We start from the raw sequence: 18,283 nt of genomic DNA, 5'->3' as shown, positions 1-18,283 counted from the left end.
GCCCCTCCCCACCCTGCCAGGGAACAATTCCTAATTCCCAATCTCCCATCCATCCCTGCCCTCTCTCCATGTGAAGCCATTCCCTGTGTCCTGTCCCTCCATCCCTTGTCCCCAGTCCCTCTGCAGCTCTCCTGGAGCCCCTTCAGGCCCTGCAAAGTGCTTTAACCAAGAGGTTTAACATCTTTACACTCCAAGTGCTCACTACCCACAGCAAACCAACCTCCTGGACATTTCCTACTTACATTTTTCCTAGATTTCCTTGGCTCTGCTCTCAGCTGCCCCACTCACCCTCAGCCTTGTCCTGCCTGCTCCCTGTGTGGAGCCCCCTGTCCCCTCTCAGGGCTGGCACTGCCACCAAACACAGAGGCAGACGTGGATGTGTTCAAAAAAACCTTGGAAAACATGAAACTGGATTTGAGGATGTTAAATGGTTGCTGTTGGGAACAACTGGCTGAGAACTTTCCTGGTTTGCCATCACCTGGGTAGGAGCTGTGAGCTGGCCCTGGGAAAATGGGAAATTATCAGGGGTGGAGGGTCCTGGGAGCTTCCCTGGGCCTGCAGCTGCCCAGGTCCCACAGCCAGAGAGAGAAGGTTTGGGAATTCTTGGAGAAGTGGAGCATCCCCGAGGGCTGTGGCTGCACCCTTGGCTGTGGGATTTTGGGTGGGAATGGTGCAGGTGATCCCAGAGCCAGCTGTCCCTCAGCCCCTGGCCACTGCCTGAGGGCACTGGGATCCCCTGAAAACCCCTGCAGGGCCTTCCCTGTGTTTTTCCATTTTGCTGTCAGGGATAACCAGGCTGGACCCCGGCACCCCTGAAGCAGCAGCAGCTGGGCACAGTCTGGGCTTTGGGATTCTCCCTTGGGAACAGCCCCAGGACTGGCACATGAGGGGTTGTTCCCCTGGCCCTGTGCTGGGAATGCTCCTCCCAGGCTGGCTCAGGGTCACCTGCTGCTCCCTGGGATGTGTCTGTGCCCATCCCTTTCCAGGATCCAGTCCAGGATCCCAGAAAGCCTCACCCACGGGAATATCCCGAGCAGGGCCTGGAGCAGGGGGGAAAATACACAACAATGTCAATGGGGAGTCTGAAATGAAAAATTAACGAGTTAAATTAGCAGCAACAAAAGGAGTTTTACTGCCACCATCACAACCTTCCTCCATCCGTGAGCCAAACCTGCCTGTCCTCGGTGTTCTCCTGTAGTGTGTGCACATGGAATCGAGGGAAGAGCCAAAGCAAAGGGAGTTCACCTGTTCTGGAGGGAGGTACCCCCTTCCAGAGGGAGTCACCCCACTCCAGAGGGAGCTATCCCCTTCCAGAGGGAGCTATCCCCTTCCAGAGGGAGTCACCCCACTCCAGAGGGAGTCACCCCACTCCAGAGGGAGCTATCCCATTCCAGAGGGAGCTATCCCCTTCCAGAGGGAGCTATCCCATTCCAGAGGGAGTCACCCCTCTCCAGAGGGAGTCACCCCACTCCAGAGGGAGTTACCCCATTCCAGAGGAAGCTGGAATCATAGAACCATGGAATGAGTTGGGTTGGGAGGGACCTTGAAGCTCACCTTGCTTAACCCCTGCCATGGCAGGGACACCTTCCACTGTCCCAGGCTGCTCCAAGCCCTGTCCAATCCAACCCATTCCAGAAGGAGTTCACCCATTCCAGAAGGAGCTGTCCCATTCCAGAGGGAACTATCCCATTCCAGAATGAGTTCACCCATTCCAGAGGGAACTATCCCATTCCAGAATGAGTTCACCCATTCCAGAGGGAACTATCCCATTCCAGAATGAGTTCACCCATTCCAGAGGGAACTATCCCATTCCAGAAGGAGCTGTCCCATTCCAGAGGGAGCTATCCCATTCCAGAGGGAGCTGTCCCATTCCAGAGGGAGCTGTCCCATTCCAGAAGGAGCTCCCCCATTCCAGAGGGAGCTGTCCCATTCCAGAATGAGTTCACCCATTCCAGAAGGAGCTATCCCATTCCAGAGGGAGCTGTCCCATTCCAGAGGGAGCTGTCCCATTCCCAGGTGGGCTCCTTGTCCCGAGGTCCCAGAGTTACAGCTGGAGAAGTCTCTCACCCTGTGTAGTGAATTGTTCCTGATCCCTACGGAGCCAGCTATACACACGGCATATGTACAGGTATTTTCATAAGGCATAGAATATCTTTGCATTGAAAATAAATGAACATTATTAAATTTAATTTAATATATACTTTCTTTGAGGTGTTTATGAAAATATTTTCTTCTCTATACTTTCGTATGCGACATGATAGAAATATTTCATGGGAAGTACAGGTTAATATATTTCATCTTTATAAAGGCATATACAACTTTGAGGCAGTGTTTCTGATGGACAGCAGAATTCCTAAAGGATTTGTATGTGCTTCTGTGTTTTGAAATCATATGAAATTGACTTTTAAGAAGGAACTTGGTTAAAAAAACGCACCAATGCACAGCCAGAGGCTGACAAGTAAAACTAATACGGAGCCACATGAACAATATATTTATAGAGTTAATTCTTATATTTTCTCCCGATGATTGGTACTAACATAGAGTATTATACATTTGGCACTACCGTTTGCCATTGGTCCAGCAATTGGCAAAAAATTGGTTTCCTATGTATAAATCCTTTTGAACATTAGATCTGGCTAGACATATTTACTATTTATAAAAAAATATTTAGACAGTAAGCTCACGTTGGATAACTAAGTCTACTGTGTTCTGGAAACTCTTCAGTAGGAGCACAGCCTTCTCGTGTTCCAGGTGTACAAAGCTGTGTCCGTTGGCCTGCAGCAGGGAAAACACAAGGGGAGAGGCTTCAGTGCCTTGTTTTGGGGGAGAAAAGGGCTGCTTGGCAATGAAAAGCAAGGCTGAAATAAATGATGAACACATGAGGGTTTCTCATGAGCACAGAGCACACATTGCTCTTGTCCTCTGTGGGATGGCTTCAGGGCTGGGCTGGGGGCTCCAAGGAGTGATTTCATTCCCACTGAAATCATCCTGTGACTCTGGGACAGCTCTGGGCTCTGACCATGCTGAAAGCCTCCACACAATAAAATACCTTTCCTCTGGGAAAGAGGAATCCAAATTCCAGGCAGGGAAGATTCCAAATCCACTGACAGCTGCGCCAAAACCAGGCATTAATGGAATCCCAGAATTCTGCACTGTGGGATGGAGGGATCCAGAGGGAGATCATGGGCCAGGGTGGGGGGACAGTGGGCCAAGGCTGGGGGGGAGATGGATCTGAGCCCCAGCTGGTGGCACAGACAGGGACAGACTCAGAGGGAGGATCTGGCTGGAGAGTCTGGAATGAGGTGCTGAGGGGGACAAAGGGGGAATGGCTGGGGCTGATCGGGGTCCTGACACAGCCTCAAGCTGCACCAAGGGGAATTTAGGCTGGATACAAGAAAAAAGTTTTTTACAGAAAGGAATGGCTGCCCGGGGAGGTGGTGGAGTCCCCATCCCTGGGGGTGATTAACAAAGCCTGGATGTGGCACTGGGTGCCAGGCTTTGGTTGGGGTGCTGGGGCTGGGCTGGACTAGATGATCTTGGAGGTCTCTTCCAGCCCAGTGATTCTGGGAATTCTGGAATTCTGTAGTTCTGGAGTTCTCTGGGAATGACTGGGAAGGCACTGTCAGACCTCAGCAGGAAAAGCAGGAAGGATTTGATGCCCAAACAAAGCACAGGGTTTGACCTCCCTTTGAGGGAAAAATTCTCCACCCTGAGCCTTCCCTGGCCCAGCCTGAGGCTGCTCCCTCTCCTCCTGTCCCTGCTCCCTGGAGCAGAGCCTGACATGGGGCTGTCCCCTCCTGTCAGGAGCTGTGCAGAGCCACAAGGGCCCCCTGAGCCTCCTCTGCTCCAGGCTGAGCCCCTGCCCAGCTCCCTCAGGGACTCTCCAGCCCCTTCCCAGCTCCTCAGGGTCTCTCCAGCCCCTTCCCAGCTCCCTCAGGGACTCTCCAGCCCCTTCCCAGCTCCTCAGGAATTCTCCAGCCCCTTCCCAGCTCCCTCAGGGACTCTCCAGCCCCTCCCCAGCTCCCTCAGGGACTCTCCAGCCCCTTCCCAGCTCCTCAGGGACTCTCCAGCCCCTTCCCAGCTCCCTCAGGGACTCTCCAGCCCCTTCCCAGCTCCTCAGGGACTCTCCAGCCCCTTCCCAGCTCCCTCAGGGACTCTCCAGCCCCTTCCCAGCTCCCTCAGGGACTCTCCAGCCCCTTCCCAGCTCCCTCAGGGACTCTCCAGCCCCTTCCCAGCTCCCTCAGGGACTCTCCAGCCCCTTCCCAGCTCCATTCCCTGCCCTGGATGGTCAGGTTTGGGGGTGCCCCAGCACAGGGGACAGTCCCTGCCCTGGGGCTCTGCCCGCGGGTTTTGATTCAACGCGGGCTGACAGCGCTTTGGGCAACAGCTGTAAATCAATGCTGCAGCCCCCCCAAAGGCCCCAGGCAGCTCAGCCCTGCTGCAGACACCACCCTCTGTGCTTCCAGGCTGAGCTCTGAGCCCAGCACGCCCCAGCATCCCTACCTGGAGGATTTTGTCTCCGGGCTGGAGCAGGCTGGAGGCGGGGCCGTCAGGCTGAACCCTAGTAACAAAGATACCCTATAAGTCAGAAGTAACACAGGTTAGGATGCTTTCTCCAAGAACTACATCCCAAAAAACACAGGGCTCCCTCCCTAGCTGGGGTCTGGGGGCTCTGCATGCCCTGAGATGGGCTAACACCAAACTGGTTTATTCTGTTTGCTATCAAACTCCAGTCTGGGGGTGGAGCAGCTCCCTGGGACCCCCAGCACTTAGCAATAATTGTGGGTCATCTTATGTCACAGACATCTTTTCTGAAAAGTCCTTTGCTAGGATTTTTTCTCCTGAGAAGCTGAGAAGCCTCAGAGGAAAAGAAAAGCAATGATTATCTGCTGCTGTGGAATGCAACAGGTGCATCTTTGATTGGTCCATGTCAATGGACAGGACAGCACAGGTCCAGCTGTGTTGGCACTCTGAGCAGTCACAAGACTTTATTATCATTCCTTTCTATTCCTTTTAAGCCTTCTGATGAAATCCTTTCTTCTATTCTTTTAGTATAGTTGTAGTATATAATTTTCTTTTAATATAACATAATATATATCATAAAATAATAAATAAATCAGCCTTCTGGAACATGGAGTCAAGATTCTCATCTCTTCCCTCGTCCTGGGACCCCTGTGAGCACCACCACAATCTCACACTAAAATCCCACATCACAAAGAAAGTCCTGCATGAGCAGGGCACGAGTGGCAGCTTGTCAGGAGGGAAATTAAAAAGGAGCAAGTGTTAATTATTGGAATAGTGCATAGCCTAATCTGTACAGCAATCTTTGCTTCCTCTAGGAAGCACAGCTTCAATTTCATTACTGGAAATATTTATGGAAGTTCCCACTGTCCCTGCAACGTGAATCCAGTGTTATCCAAGAACATCAGCTCCAGGAATGTGCTCTCCTTTTCCAACAAACTCCAGCCAGTTCCGTGGCACCAAACACAAATCCACAGGGGTAAGGGTCCACTTCCCCATCCTACAGCCCTGGCAGCTGGGACTCAGCACACCTTGGAGTTTTCGTGGCCTCCTTCTACTGCAAATGGATTTATTGAGATGTGCAATTCCCAAAATGAGCCCTGAGTGTCCCTGACCACCACCAGGTGTCAGTTTTAACTCCCAGTACAGGAGACATCAGCTGCCACGGGCTCTGTAAGGATCCAGGGATTCCAGGCTGCTTTGATTTGACACAGCAGCTACAAACCCTGCAATTCCAGCCTCAAGGGATGATACTGGACTTTAGTATAGTAAATAGAATAAATATAATATAATAAATAGAATAAATAGAATAGAATAGAATAGAATCAATATAATATAATTAATATAATATAATAACATACTATAGATAAGATATTAAAAGATATAATTTTATATATATATCTATATAATATAATATAATATAATATAATATAATATAATATAAATATAATATAATATAATATATATAATATATATAATATATATAATATATATAATATATATAATATATATAATATAATATAATATAATATAATATAATATAATATAATATAATATAATATAATATAATATAATATAATATACTCTAATTAATTTATTAGAAGTTTATTTGCGGTCTAAGGTGACTCTTAAAAAGCAAGAGAGACAATTCTCCAGAAAACAGCCCAAAAATTTTTCTTATCCAGGGAATATGGGCCAGACACTCATGGGATTGATGCTTGATTCCCTCAACTTCTTTAACTGGGAAAACAAGCAAACAACACTCTGCCAAAATAAACAAACAACAAAAAATCCACCCAAGGACAAAGCTAAGAACAGGGAAAAAAATCTTTCAATTGCATCAACAGAGGGGCACAAATATCCACTCCCTTTCTCTGCCTCCACTCTGTGACCTCTCAAACCAGGAGCAGGGAGACAGGAATTTCAAACTTACCTTATCAGAAGGTTTGAATGGATTTCCTTGTCCACTTATTCCACCACTGATACTAAACCCAAGGCCAGGATTCTTCTCTATCCTCACGCAAAACTAGGCAGGAAAAACAGGGATGTCAGCACCGGACCCTGCCCCAGGCAGGCACCTCCTGCCCTCACATCCCATTTCCCTGGAGGAGCTGAGCCCCCGCACTCCACAAAACGGAATAAAATGATAAATCAGCCTTCTGAGAACTTGGAGTCGATTTCTCCCCTCTCAGCTCATGCAGGGGACCTGACAGCACCACCCCCTGGGAGCTGCCCCGAGCCCCCGAGGCTCACCTGCTCCTGGTAGGCGTCGGTGCTGCGCTGGCCCTTGGTCTGGATGAGGCACCGCTGGGGCTGGGGGGCCCGGGAGCCCTGCGAGGAGGGGATCTGGATGGGCAGGGGGGGCTGGTACTGCTGGATGGTCACCTTGTTCATGCCGCCCTCGTACTGCTGCTCCCGGCTCCGGTGCTGCAGGCTCTGCGAGCCCATCAGCGTCTGGATGTGGCTACCTGCCTGTGGGCCAGCAGCGCGTCAGGGCAGCCCGCCCGCGGCTCCCGGGGCCCCGCACCCCGCCCTGCCCCGGCACGGCCCCCGGAGCTGCCAAACGCCCGCTTCTGGCACTGCTCATCCCGATTTCCCGCAGGTCAGGGACCAACAACTCGGCTGTCCGCCCAGCTCCATCCCGCACCACCAGCTTCCCTCCTCCTCCCGTGCCTGGAGGCATCTCTGGGAGCAGTGGCTTTTGTTCCCACCCCCGGCAGCCCTCCTGCGCTCATGGATCCCTGGCTGCATCTCCCTGTGAAGCCAAGGATAAAGCTGGGAGCAGCAGGAGCTCCTTGGGATCCTCCTCTGGGCACACCGTGGGGTCACTCGCTGCTGGGACTTCAGGGCTGGGCAGGGCAGATCTCCTGACAGTGATCCCTGTGATTATCCTGGCTCGTCCCTGCAGCTCCTCCTCCAACGGGTCCGTGAGGATTCTCCAGTCTCCAGCTCTATGGTCAGAGCGCTGCTGAGCAGAGCTGGGGCTGGGAGGGGCAGCCAGGAGCTCCAAGCACTGGAATTCAATGTCCACCACCACAGAAGCACCAGAAAGAGACCCTTTTCCAGGGAGTTTATCAGCAAAAGGGCAGGCAGTGCCTGTGCAGGGCTGGGCTGCAGCCATCCCACCCCTCGTGCTGTTTATGGACTCAGCATCATCCCTGGGGTGAGACCTCGGGATGAGACCCTGCAGGAGCAGGGCAGGAGCAGCACAGCCCAGCCCTCTGTGCCCCCTGCCCACAGCAGAGCCAGAGCACACAAAGGGGTGATGCCTCAGGGTTTGGCTTTTCTATTTTCACATTCTGTGCTGCTTTAGTGGGTGGGTCTGAACTTCACATCAGGGATGGTGAGCTCTGCACAGAGCAGGGAGATAAAACAATTCCTGCTCCAGCTGGGCACCAAGGACAAATGAGCCAAATCTCAGCCCAGGAGCACAAACCCCGTGGGCTGGAGAGAGAAAAACAAGCAGGGTGGGAGTGCCTGGGCTAAAGCTGGGCTGGGACAATGAACTGCAAGGTGCAAATGGAGCAGAGCTGATCCCAGGGAGAGACCCCGTGCCCAGCCGTGCATTTTGGGGCCATTTTGGGTCATCTTGGGGGCAGCCCTGGCTGGGCTCTGGTGCTGCTCAAGCTGGATCCATGGAGGAGATCCTTGGAATCAATCCCTGCTTTAATCTGGAACTCTGCCCAGCCTCTGCTCCAGAGCAGCCTGCACAAGGCATCAGGGGCCCCATGAAAACACCGCCCTCAACCACAGCATTCCTGCTTTGAGGGTTGGAGCAGCCCCGGGTGCTGCCCAGGGCTGTCCTGCTGTCCCCAGGGCTGTCCCCAGGGCTGTCCTGCTGTCCCCAGGGCTGTCCCCAGGGCTGGGCCGTGCCTGCTGGCACCCCTTACCTTCTTGGTGACGGTGTCGGGGGGCACGTCCCGCCGGCCCAGCGGGTAGGGGGTCCAGGGGCTGCCCACGGCCACCTCGTCCTGCCCGTTGTCCAGGAGGCTGCTCTGCTGCGACGGGGTCTGTTCACAAAGGCAGGGCAGCCTTTAGTCACCAGCACAAACCCTCCACACTCAGCCACAACAGCCCAGCACGCACACAGCGCCCAGCCTGCCCAGGGCTCCACCAGCACAGCGTCACCGGGGGCTCTCTGCAAGCAGGAGGGCTGGAGAGGCTCAGGACAGAAATAATGAGAATAATGAATGGTGAGAGAGAAGAGAAAACTCATTGGACGGGACTCGTTACTTTCAGAGAAACGGATTTAGGCGGAATTCCAATACTTAAAGAGCCCGGCGTTAATTCTGGGGCTGGGACTTGCTCCCTGCTCATTCCAGCAGCAGGAGCTTTCTTAGGAAGGATTTGCCACCGAGGCAAAGGAGCTGTTTGTGTTTTCTGCAGCAAACATCCCCTGCTGGCAGCGCCGAGGCTCTGCTGGCTCCGGGTGCAGCTCCCAGAGCCTCCTGCCTTGTGCCAGGGACGTTTTTTGTACAATATTAACCTGGAATTCGATGTTTGCCTCATCGTGAATGGTCACAACACACAGGGAAAGTTTCCCCAATGCTCATAATTCCCTTTTCTCTCCTGTTCCGTGTTTCTTCCTTGGCACTTTTCCCCCTGGTTGTTTCATTCCTGTTTTCAGGACTTTGGAGGGGGTTTGGACTTTTCCTGCCCCACCCTGAGTTTCCATGGTCTGTCCCTCTGTTTCTCCATCATCACTGGGAGCTTTCCTAACACCTTTTGGGTGTCAGACTTCCCAAAATTCTGGCATTGTCCTGCCACAGACAGCACCTGGCACACTTCAGTGCTTATTGATTAATGGGAATCTGCAAAGGAGCAAAAAATATCTATTCTTCCCCTCGGCCATTCCAGGCATCTCTTCTCCAGCTTCGAGTAAAAAAAAAAAAAAAAAAAAAATCAGGATACATTTCTCTAGATGGATGAAGAATTAATCAAATTTGCTTTGAAATGTGAAAGGTGGGAATTTTTCCATTAAAAACTGTTTTTGGACAGAAGTTGAGAAGTAAATAGAAGGAAATTATGATTGAAATCACATCTCTGAGGTGAACTGAAAAAAGTCCAACCCTGACTATTTAAAATGAAAGGAAACATCCATTACAATTCTTTCATCATTCAAGAAATCTTCCAGAAAAATAATGGAATTTGTGCTTTTCCTTCCATGAAAAACCACTAGAAAAAACATTTCCCCTGTTTAAAGCCCAGGATCTCCTTGCAGAGCTTTCTTTACCCCCATTAAAATGGAAAAATGAGCAATTCCCTCCAGAGCTGCCCTGGGATCTGCTCACACCCCAAGGGATCCATTTATGGGCCCAGCCTCTCTGACATTCCCAAGCAAGGTGGGAATTCCCATCCTGGGAATGGGCTGCACCAAACTACAAACTTCTAAAACTTTTCACTGGCAGCCAGGAGTGGAAAGGATCCCTCTGGAGAGAGCTGGGCCTGACCTGCAGAGAGGAGTTTGCCCTCCAGAGGGAAAAGGGAAAATGCAGAGAGCGCTCTCAGCTTCCTCCAGAAACAGGGAAATCCTGGGATTTCATTTGCTGCAGCAAAAGGAATTTGCCCCCAAAATTGTGGCCCTTTTCTGAGCTGGGACAGGCTGCAACCCAGCTCCACTTCCAGGAAATCTGGGGAAAAGAGGAAAAGCAGCACTTCCCACGTTTTCTGCAGGGAGCAGATCGATGTCATGAACATTTTCAAGGCAATGCATGGTTAAGGTTGATTTCCTGACAGCCAGAGCTCACTCATTACTCTCTTGAATCCAGGCCACGGGAAGGAGGGAGCAGAAGAGGCAAGGATTCAACTGCTGTGGCCTGGATTCTTTAGGAAATGCAAATTCTGTGGAAGGTGTGAAGCAATAAAATTAAACAACACTAAATATACACGGCATTTTTCCAACAGGCATTTCCCCCTGCGGGGATCTTTCCCAACAATAACCTTCCTAAACCAGTACAGCAAGAGAACAACCCCCCAGTGCAGTTCAGCATCACAGTTTCTATGGACATGGAGCAATGGAATGCTGGGGAGAGAGGAAAGCAGAATAATCCACATCAGACCACACCCCAAAATAGGTCACAGAGCAGATTCCTGGGTTTCCTCAGACATCCACCATTAATATCCACGTTCACCTACAGCCTAAAACCCTGGCAGTGCCTCAGACCACCTCATTCCCAACCTGTGGAGTGAACCAGCACCGCTCTCTGGGGCTGATGCCCAACGGGTTTTTCCAGGGATTGGTGACAAGAACCTGAGCAGACAGACAGGGTCTGGGGAAGCAAAGACAACACCGGGGTGTCCCTGCCCAGCACACACATCCAGGGGTCCCCTCGGAGCCTCCCGCCCCACCACAGAGCAGCACAGACCCAGAGCAGCACGGGAGCCTGGCGGGGCATGGCATGGAGGTGACAGGGCATGGAGGGTGGGGACAGTGGGGAAGGCCTGGCACTGCTCCCTGGGTGCTGCCATCCTGCCCTGGATTGCCGGGAATTCCGGCTGGAGGTCGGCAAGAGGAGCAGGGCTGAGCTCTGGGCCAGCTCCTGCTGCTGCTGCATCATCCTGCTCTCCTCAAACCCTTGGGTCTGAGCTCTGAACCCTTGGAAGGCTCCTTTGGGAATTGCTGCTCCACAGGGGCCAGCCTGGCCATTCCCAGTGCAGATGGAACGCTGGGATCTGGGCTCTGCTGCCCTTTCATCACTCACAGAGCTGCTGCTGCTGCTGCTGCTGATTTGTCCCCTCAGCCCCTGTGCCAGGGCAGGGAGAGGCTGAGCCATGCCCTCAGGATGCAGGAAAAGCTCTCAGCATCCCTCCCTGGCACTGAGAATCCTGCAGGAATGGCCCTCTCTGCCTTGTTCTGCGTGCCTCTCCCTTCAGATGTTCCTTGGGAATACATGGTTTTGTACGTCTGTACTGGGCAACAATACATTGATAATAAACATAAGATAAACAGCTAATAAATGAGGGAAATATTCTCTTTTTTAGGCGTTTCTCGTAGTTAAAAATGGGTTTGGGTGTTGTAACGTGTTCAAAACCCATCAGGAATTACAGCACACCCAATTAATGCTCAAGTATTAGAATCCCTGTCCCCTGGTGCCTGTTTAACATTTCCACCCCCATTTTTCTAGGCTCAAACAGTCCCAGAGCAAACCACGCTCCCCCCTGAGCGAATGACAGCGCTGGCGTGTGTGAGGAGAGCAGGAGAGCAGGAATGACAGCCAGGGAGCCCCGGAATCCAGAAAGCAAGGCCACCACGGGGCAGAGCTGCGTCCCTGCCAGCCTTGCTTTGTGGAGCGGGCATCCTAAAAGCGGGAGGAAGAGGCAGAAGCTAAACCAGGAGGAAGCAAGGATCGTTAATTAACCGGGAATGCCGGCAATGCTGGCTGGCCCATACTTACTTTCGGTAGAGGTAGCTCTTGAAGCATTTGGTTTTCAAATTTAGATTTAGGCTGCAAGTTTAAAGTCATGCTTCGGCCGGCATGCATGGCTGAAACCCCTCCAGAGTGCAGCATGCCAAGGCTAACTGTGTGGTGTTTGTAAGCAGCGCTCTGAGTAGAGGAAACAACCACGGGACACATATGAACACACATGCTCAGAATTAAGTCTCACACATACATGGTTAAGTTCACAGAGTTTTAGTTTAAGCCAACAAACAGTCCCGAGTATCGATAGCTCCTCCAGGCATGCACTGGTCACACACAGCGAGTACATTGCTCCTCGTACAGAAAATGGGCACCAGAGAGGACTTGGTGACACGCTGACAGCACAAGGGGGGTGGTGGGATTTGGACTTCACCTGCTACAAGTCTCGCTTTTGCAAAAAAAAGGCCAAATTTGGGGTGGGCTGTGCAGCCAGGGCTGTGCCTGGCGTGGAGGAGCAGTTCTGCTCCCCAAAATCCTGGCTGCCCACGTGGGATGAGCTGGGCAGGGCAGGGACACGGGTGCTGTGCCCACCCCAGGGACAGGGGCTGCTCCCCAGGGCTCCTACCAGCCCAGCCCAGCCCAGCCCAGCTCCTTGGAGCTCTGCACCCAGCAGGAACCACCTCGCAGGGGTCAGGGACAGCCACCAGTGCCAGCTTTTCCAGGGTTAAAGCACCCTTCAGACACGTTGTACACCCAGTGTAAAGGTGTTCCCTGAGCCAACAGCACCTGGCAAGGGTTTGTTTGCACCAGGAAGGGCCCTGCTCGGGGGGCACTGGTTTCCCTGGGTAGGAGGCAGTTTCCAGTGGGTTTACACAGCACAAGGAGAAGAGCTGAGGGAGGAAAAGGCTTCAGCCTTGGAGCCCCTTTTTGAAGATTCCCCATTTGATCCTTAAGGGTAATTGAATATCATCACATCCCAGCGACTGGAAGGTAAGGAGGATATTAACACCAAACTCAGGAGGCTCCAGCATAAAGCAGTGTATGGACTCATGTGGCAATGACCCCTTATGCATTTCACCACAGGAATTTGTCACAACCACTTCAGATCACGGAGTAAATCGGATTCATGGATTAGGTCATTAAATAGGTAATGACTGAATCATGCACTAAAGTACCCTTTGGATAGAAGGCAAATCAGCATAACTTCCTACAGCTAAAAGGAGTAATGATCACATTCCCATCAGAACCGTGGCAGTGGATACCCAGGGATATTTCTCAGTTATAGACACTTTTAAACCCCTGCACTAACAGTGACACCAGAGCTAAAATACATTTTATTACTTATTCTCTTTTTCCTTTATTCCCTTTTACTGCCGAGACGTGCCCAGCACCTCTCCAAGCTCTCGGTCGTTACTGACCTGGTGGCTCCAGCAGCGCTTCCATGGGCAGGGGAGAACCTCAGGGTTCTTCCTGATTTTGGGCAGAGCTGCAGGAGCCACCACCCCAGTGACGGGCACCGGATTTACCCAGGTTTCAGAACCACCACCCCAGTGACTGCCCCAAGGAACGTCATCGGCGTGAAGCCTCGGGATTTACCCAGCACCCGGAGCCACCGCCCCGGCGACCGTCCCGAGGGGCATCATCAGTGAGGAGCCTCTGGATTTTCTGGGATCCCTCACTCCAGCTGAGCACCCCCAGGGCCCTCGGCGGGCCGGTCCCTCTGACACCACGGCAGGAATTTCATCCCTGGGAATTCTGGCGGTCACCACTGCACGTGCAAATCGTTTGACAGAGCGAAACACACGACTAAAGGCATTAATTGCAGAGAAATGCCAAACATACCCTGTCTAACCTTCTAGCTTCTATATGTCTAAGTAGCTGTTGTCTCCAGTCAGCGGGCATTTTAGCACAGCTCTCATTTCCCTTCCCAGGGGGAGGCCTCGGCTTTATATCACTGCTATCGGAAGGCTTGTCGCCATAGTTACCCAAGTTATAGTCTGACGGAATCTTTTCCAGCAGAGCTGCCATGGTGGGCCTCGCTGAGACCGGCCGCGTTTGGGCCGTGCCGTAGCTCTCTGTGCTGTAGCTTCGTGCCGACAGGGGCCTCCTTTGCGTGAGGTTTTTAACCGGGAAGCTCCCGGTCTGGGCTTTCACTTCCTGGTAGGAAGGGTGCTCGTCTTCGTAGCGCCCGTTGCGCTTGAGGAACTGGGCCTCGGGCACGGCCATGCTGCCCTGGCGCTCCGGGGCGCCGCGGAACGGGGCCCGGCCGTACCTGTCCGCCCCCGGGGGCAGCTCCTGGGGCTCGCCCACCCTGCGGAACACCGACATCTCCGCCGAGCTGGCCAGCGAATCCGCCCTGCGCAGGAAGCCGGGGCGCGCGGCCGGGCCGGGGAAGGGGGCGGCCGCCGGCTCCTCGCCCACCGAGGGCTGCGAGAAGGAGAACATGGGCTCCACGGGCGCGTAGCCGCGGTAGCCCCGTGGGCTCACCAGCTCCTGGGGCAGGCTCTTGGCCGGCTGGGGCAGGTACTCGGCGTTGAGCTGGAAGGGCGGCAGGAGCCGCTTGTCGGCCGGGAGCTCCACGGCGCCCTGGGGGTTGAAGCTTTGGTCGAACTGATAAACCTTCTTGGTGACCGACGCCTTGTGCTGCGGCTGCACCTTGACGCTGCCGTAGGTCAGCAGCTCGTCGTCCAGCATGGGCACGGACTGGCTGCGGGACATGCTCAGCACGCCGTGCTCCGGGCCCAGCAGCTTGTCCACCCTCTCGTGGGGGCCCACGGTGTCGTTCCCGGATGCATAGTTTTCCAGGGGGATGTTGTACACCTTGTACGCACCGATGTCGATCTCGTCGATGCTCTGCGACTTCTTAAACTTGTTCGTTTTTAAATCCCTCATCATCGGGGAGAGCCGCTCCGTGCTCTTGCTGATGGAGATGACGTTTTTGGAAGGGTCCGGGCGACAGTGCACGTGGGAAAAGACGTTCGTGAGGCTCCTGTTAGCGTTGGCGTCGTGGTATTCCCACGGGATTCCTGGAGTGAAAGTGCTCGTCATTTCGGGAGACTCCTTGACGTGATCTTTCCGCTCGGGCAAAGGGCTGGTGTTGGGGGTGCTTTCCAGTTTGGAAGGAAAAGCTGTCCTGTCTTCAAAAGGACTGGGGGTTCTGGTCCAATTTTGCCAAGGATTGGGAGGAGGCACTTCAGAGTCGTGTGCGTTTCTGAGCGCGGGCTGCTCCAGCTCCAGGGGGATCCCCACGATCCTGTCCTGCCGGATCAGCGGCCGGCGCCCGTGGGCGGAGGAGCTCCTGGATTTGGTGCTCAGCAGGGGGTTGGTGCCGGCGTTCTCTGCCGCGCTCTCCTCGGCCACGAATCCCGTGTTGTCGTAGTGGGAGCCGTCGTTCCAGCTGTCGGCGAAGGCGTCGCTCAGCGGGCGCCGCTCCGGGCGCGCCGGGACGTTCCCGGCCGGAGCCGCTTCCCGCTGGCTCAGCAATGGCTTGGTCTCCAGGGGCTGTGGGAACGACTGGGCCAGCCTGCAAAGACAAGAGAGGGGAACAAGATAAAATGTCCTCTGTCCCGGCACGCCAGCGCCCATCGTCCTTGGAAAGCAGCTCGGCCTTCTCCCGTCTGCGCCCTGGCTTCGGGATCGCACCGGGACAGTCCGGGGATGCTTAGCACGGAATATTCCCAGCTGGAAGGGCCCACAAGGATCACTGAGTCCGGGAATCAAACCTGCCCCCTCGGTGTTTTTTAGCCTCAGCCGAGCTACTCTCAAGCTGTGGGGAGCTCCGTGGGTGCCGTGCCACTGGCACGGGAACGGTGGCAGCAGGTTTCTGCCCCGGAGCACGGAGAAGCTAAGAAGTCACTCAAAGGCCTGGCTGGCTCCGTGCTGTGCTCCCAGAAATCCTGCTGAACAGAGTTTCCCGCTGTAAAAATAACGGATGAGTGCAGCAGAAGGTTCCCCCCACTTTTTAACCAGAGACGCCAGAGGCAGTTTTTCTGCCTGTTCCCATCCAGCTCTTTAACGGGGCAGAGCTGTGGAGGGAGCAACGTGAGGGGATTTAGGGCAGGCACAGACAGGACAGGCTGCTCCTGGAATGTTTCCAGTGCAGGTCATGGCTTTCCAAGAACCTTTCTGGAGGTCCAGGGCAGAGGGAGCTGGGACAGCAATGATGGGACACCGACAGCTGCAGCTCCGCCTCCAGGAGCATTAACACCTGGAGAGGGCACAGAGCTGAATCACCAGCTGTGGGATTATGGAATGTGGAGGGTGGCCATCTCTGCCCAGCCAACGTGGGACAAAAACGGGGATTTTTAAACCCAAACGCCCTAACAGGGTCGCTCCGAGGGCCCAGAGAGGACAAAAGGGAAGCAGAAGCTGCGTCAGGAAAGATGTCACACCTGTTCCCCCACAAAGAGTTATTCACTGCTTCTTTAGCCGTGGTCTGCAGGGAGCCCATTTTTACGTGCGCGTTGGAGGACCCTGAGGAAGCCTGGGAAGGGGAATAGTCTGAGTAAGTGCCTGAGGAAACGCTGTTATTCAGACAATGGATCTTATCTGCTTCAGACTCATCTGTCGACTCTGAAACAAAACACAGCAAACGCTTTCAGGGGGTGGCACTCGGGAACGGAACACCAGAAAAACACATTTGTAACTCAAATCTATCATTGCATGGCATTGGGCTCTACTGATACGTGCACAAATGTCCACGGGCTACGGTTTACAAGCAGAGGTGGAACATCCCCACCACAAGGTTTCATCTCAAAGGCTGCAAATCCATCAGTACCTTTCTTGTCTTTACCCAGCAGGACGAGTTTGGGGGGGTAGAGCGGTGTCTCGGGCATGGAAGGACGGAGCTCCCCTATCCTCATCTCGCTGCCAGGATGTCCAAAGGCATCCTGAGGGACACAACAAGGCACAGTGAGCACAGGGAACAGCAACGCTTCAGCCTGCAGCACACAAACAGTTCACAGCCCTCTCCTCGTGGTCACTCAAACACCCCAAACCCCCCAGACGGGCAGCGCAGGGAGTTCTAATTTGTCAGCAGAAAGTTCTAATTAATCCTCCTCAAAATTAGGGTGATGTGCTCGTTATGGAAATGTGGACAAACCAGATGGAACTTGCAAGATACATCAAGGCCCTGTAAACATTTTAGAGGAAGTCAAGGTCACCAAAAATGCTGCCAGCAGAAAGAAACAAACACTAATTGCGTGTAAACAATTGGTATTTCAGAGGGAGGATTCCTGGCTCAGTTATTTCTGGTGAGTCCTTCCAGAGATTCAGCTGTCCCTGGAGCTGTACTTAATTAAAATGGCTTTGTCTCTGAGGAGTTTGTGGCTAAATTAAAATTATTTGGATTTAATAAACTTCTGCCTGAGGGTTCAGCACACCTGACCTTCACACAGGCCCTGCAACAGGACATGTGCTGAAAATATCCCCAGATAGACTGGGGGGGGAAAGTGGGACTCATTCTTAGAAAGAGAAATTGTAAATTAGGGCAGTGAGGCCCCTAGGGTGGCTAGGAGGGAATGAAGGCACCAAGGGGAATTTTGGGGCTTTTCTCATCCCCGCAGAAAGCTCAGAGATGAGGAGGGTGGGTGTCCTGGGGAGACAGGGGTGGGTGACACAGGAGGGTCTCTGCACCCTGATGGGCTGAAAAAGTTCTCCACTGATTTGGACAGGGAAGGCCAGAGGGAGAGATGTAATAATTAGAGAAACAATTTAAACTGGAGTACCCAAACCAAATCTGCATTGCAAGAATGTTTAATGCTACAAGGTTTAAAACATTTTCTTGTTTTCACTTACAAGGAGGAAGCTTTCAGGGGTTTACTGCCATTAAATACCTTTTGTAGTGACAGAGATTTGCAGAGGCATTTGCCATGTGATTTATCCTTGGAGAATTTAGTTCTGTTTGCACCAGAGCCATTTCAAACCCTCTGTATCTGATGTTCTACTGGAGGCAGGACGTTCTCAGAAAGAGCCATCCTCAGTTTAGCCCTCAGGGCCAATATTTAAGGCAGTTCCATGGTGATTCCCACATGGAGTGACCCAGCCCTCCCCTCCCCATGCAGAGGATTCCCCTGGTGCTCCCCAGGTGCCCAGTGCCTTTTCCCAGTGCCCTTTCCCAGTGCCCTTTCCCAGTGCAGTGGGACCAGCTGGTGGGAGCCCAGTGCTGGGGCAGTGGGGGTGCAGAGCAGAGGGTGAGGTCTCCACCTGAGCTCAGGTGTGCCTGTACCTCTGAACTTTGGGGACAGTGGGGGTGCAGAGCAGAGGGTGAGGTCTCCACCTGAGCCCAGGTGTGCCTGTACCTCTGAGCTTTGGGGACAGTGTGGGTGCAGAGCAGAGGGTGAAGTTCTCCACCTGAGCCCAGGTGAGCCTGTACCTCTGAGCCTTGGGGGCAGTGGGGTGCAGAG

General features: G+C 53.2%; 1 protein-coding gene across 1 annotated transcript in view; it reads right to left on the bottom strand.

Moving 5' to 3' along the window:
- Positions 1-2,468: 2,468 nt before the first annotated feature.
- LRRC7 (leucine rich repeat containing 7) overlaps positions 2,469-18,283 on the bottom strand; it is a 62,043-nt gene continuing 46,228 nt past the window's right edge. The window contains exons 16-24 of the mRNA XM_059853538.1: positions 16,657-16,768; positions 16,271-16,451; positions 13,722-15,402; positions 11,916-12,065; positions 8,412-8,531; positions 6,775-6,993; positions 6,455-6,547; positions 4,504-4,578; positions 2,469-2,775 (exon numbers count right to left, since the gene is read on the bottom strand). Coding sequence (XP_059709521.1) covers positions 2,668-2,775; positions 4,504-4,578; positions 6,455-6,547; positions 6,775-6,993; positions 8,412-8,531; positions 11,916-12,065; positions 13,722-15,402; positions 16,271-16,451; positions 16,657-16,768 — 2,739 coding nt within the window. The 3' untranslated portion in view covers positions 2,469-2,667. The remainder of the gene's footprint in view (positions 2,776-4,503; positions 4,579-6,454; positions 6,548-6,774; positions 6,994-8,411; positions 8,532-11,915; positions 12,066-13,721; positions 15,403-16,270; positions 16,452-16,656; positions 16,769-18,283) is intronic.

This window comes from Haemorhous mexicanus, chromosome 9, assembly GCF_027477595.1.
Source record: "Haemorhous mexicanus isolate bHaeMex1 chromosome 9, bHaeMex1.pri, whole genome shotgun sequence".
In the NCBI taxonomy this organism is placed as follows: Eukaryota; Metazoa; Chordata; class Aves; order Passeriformes; family Fringillidae; genus Haemorhous; species Haemorhous mexicanus.
Note: the sequence above shows the minus strand (reverse complement) of the source record. Positions and strands in the feature narration are given on the sequence as shown.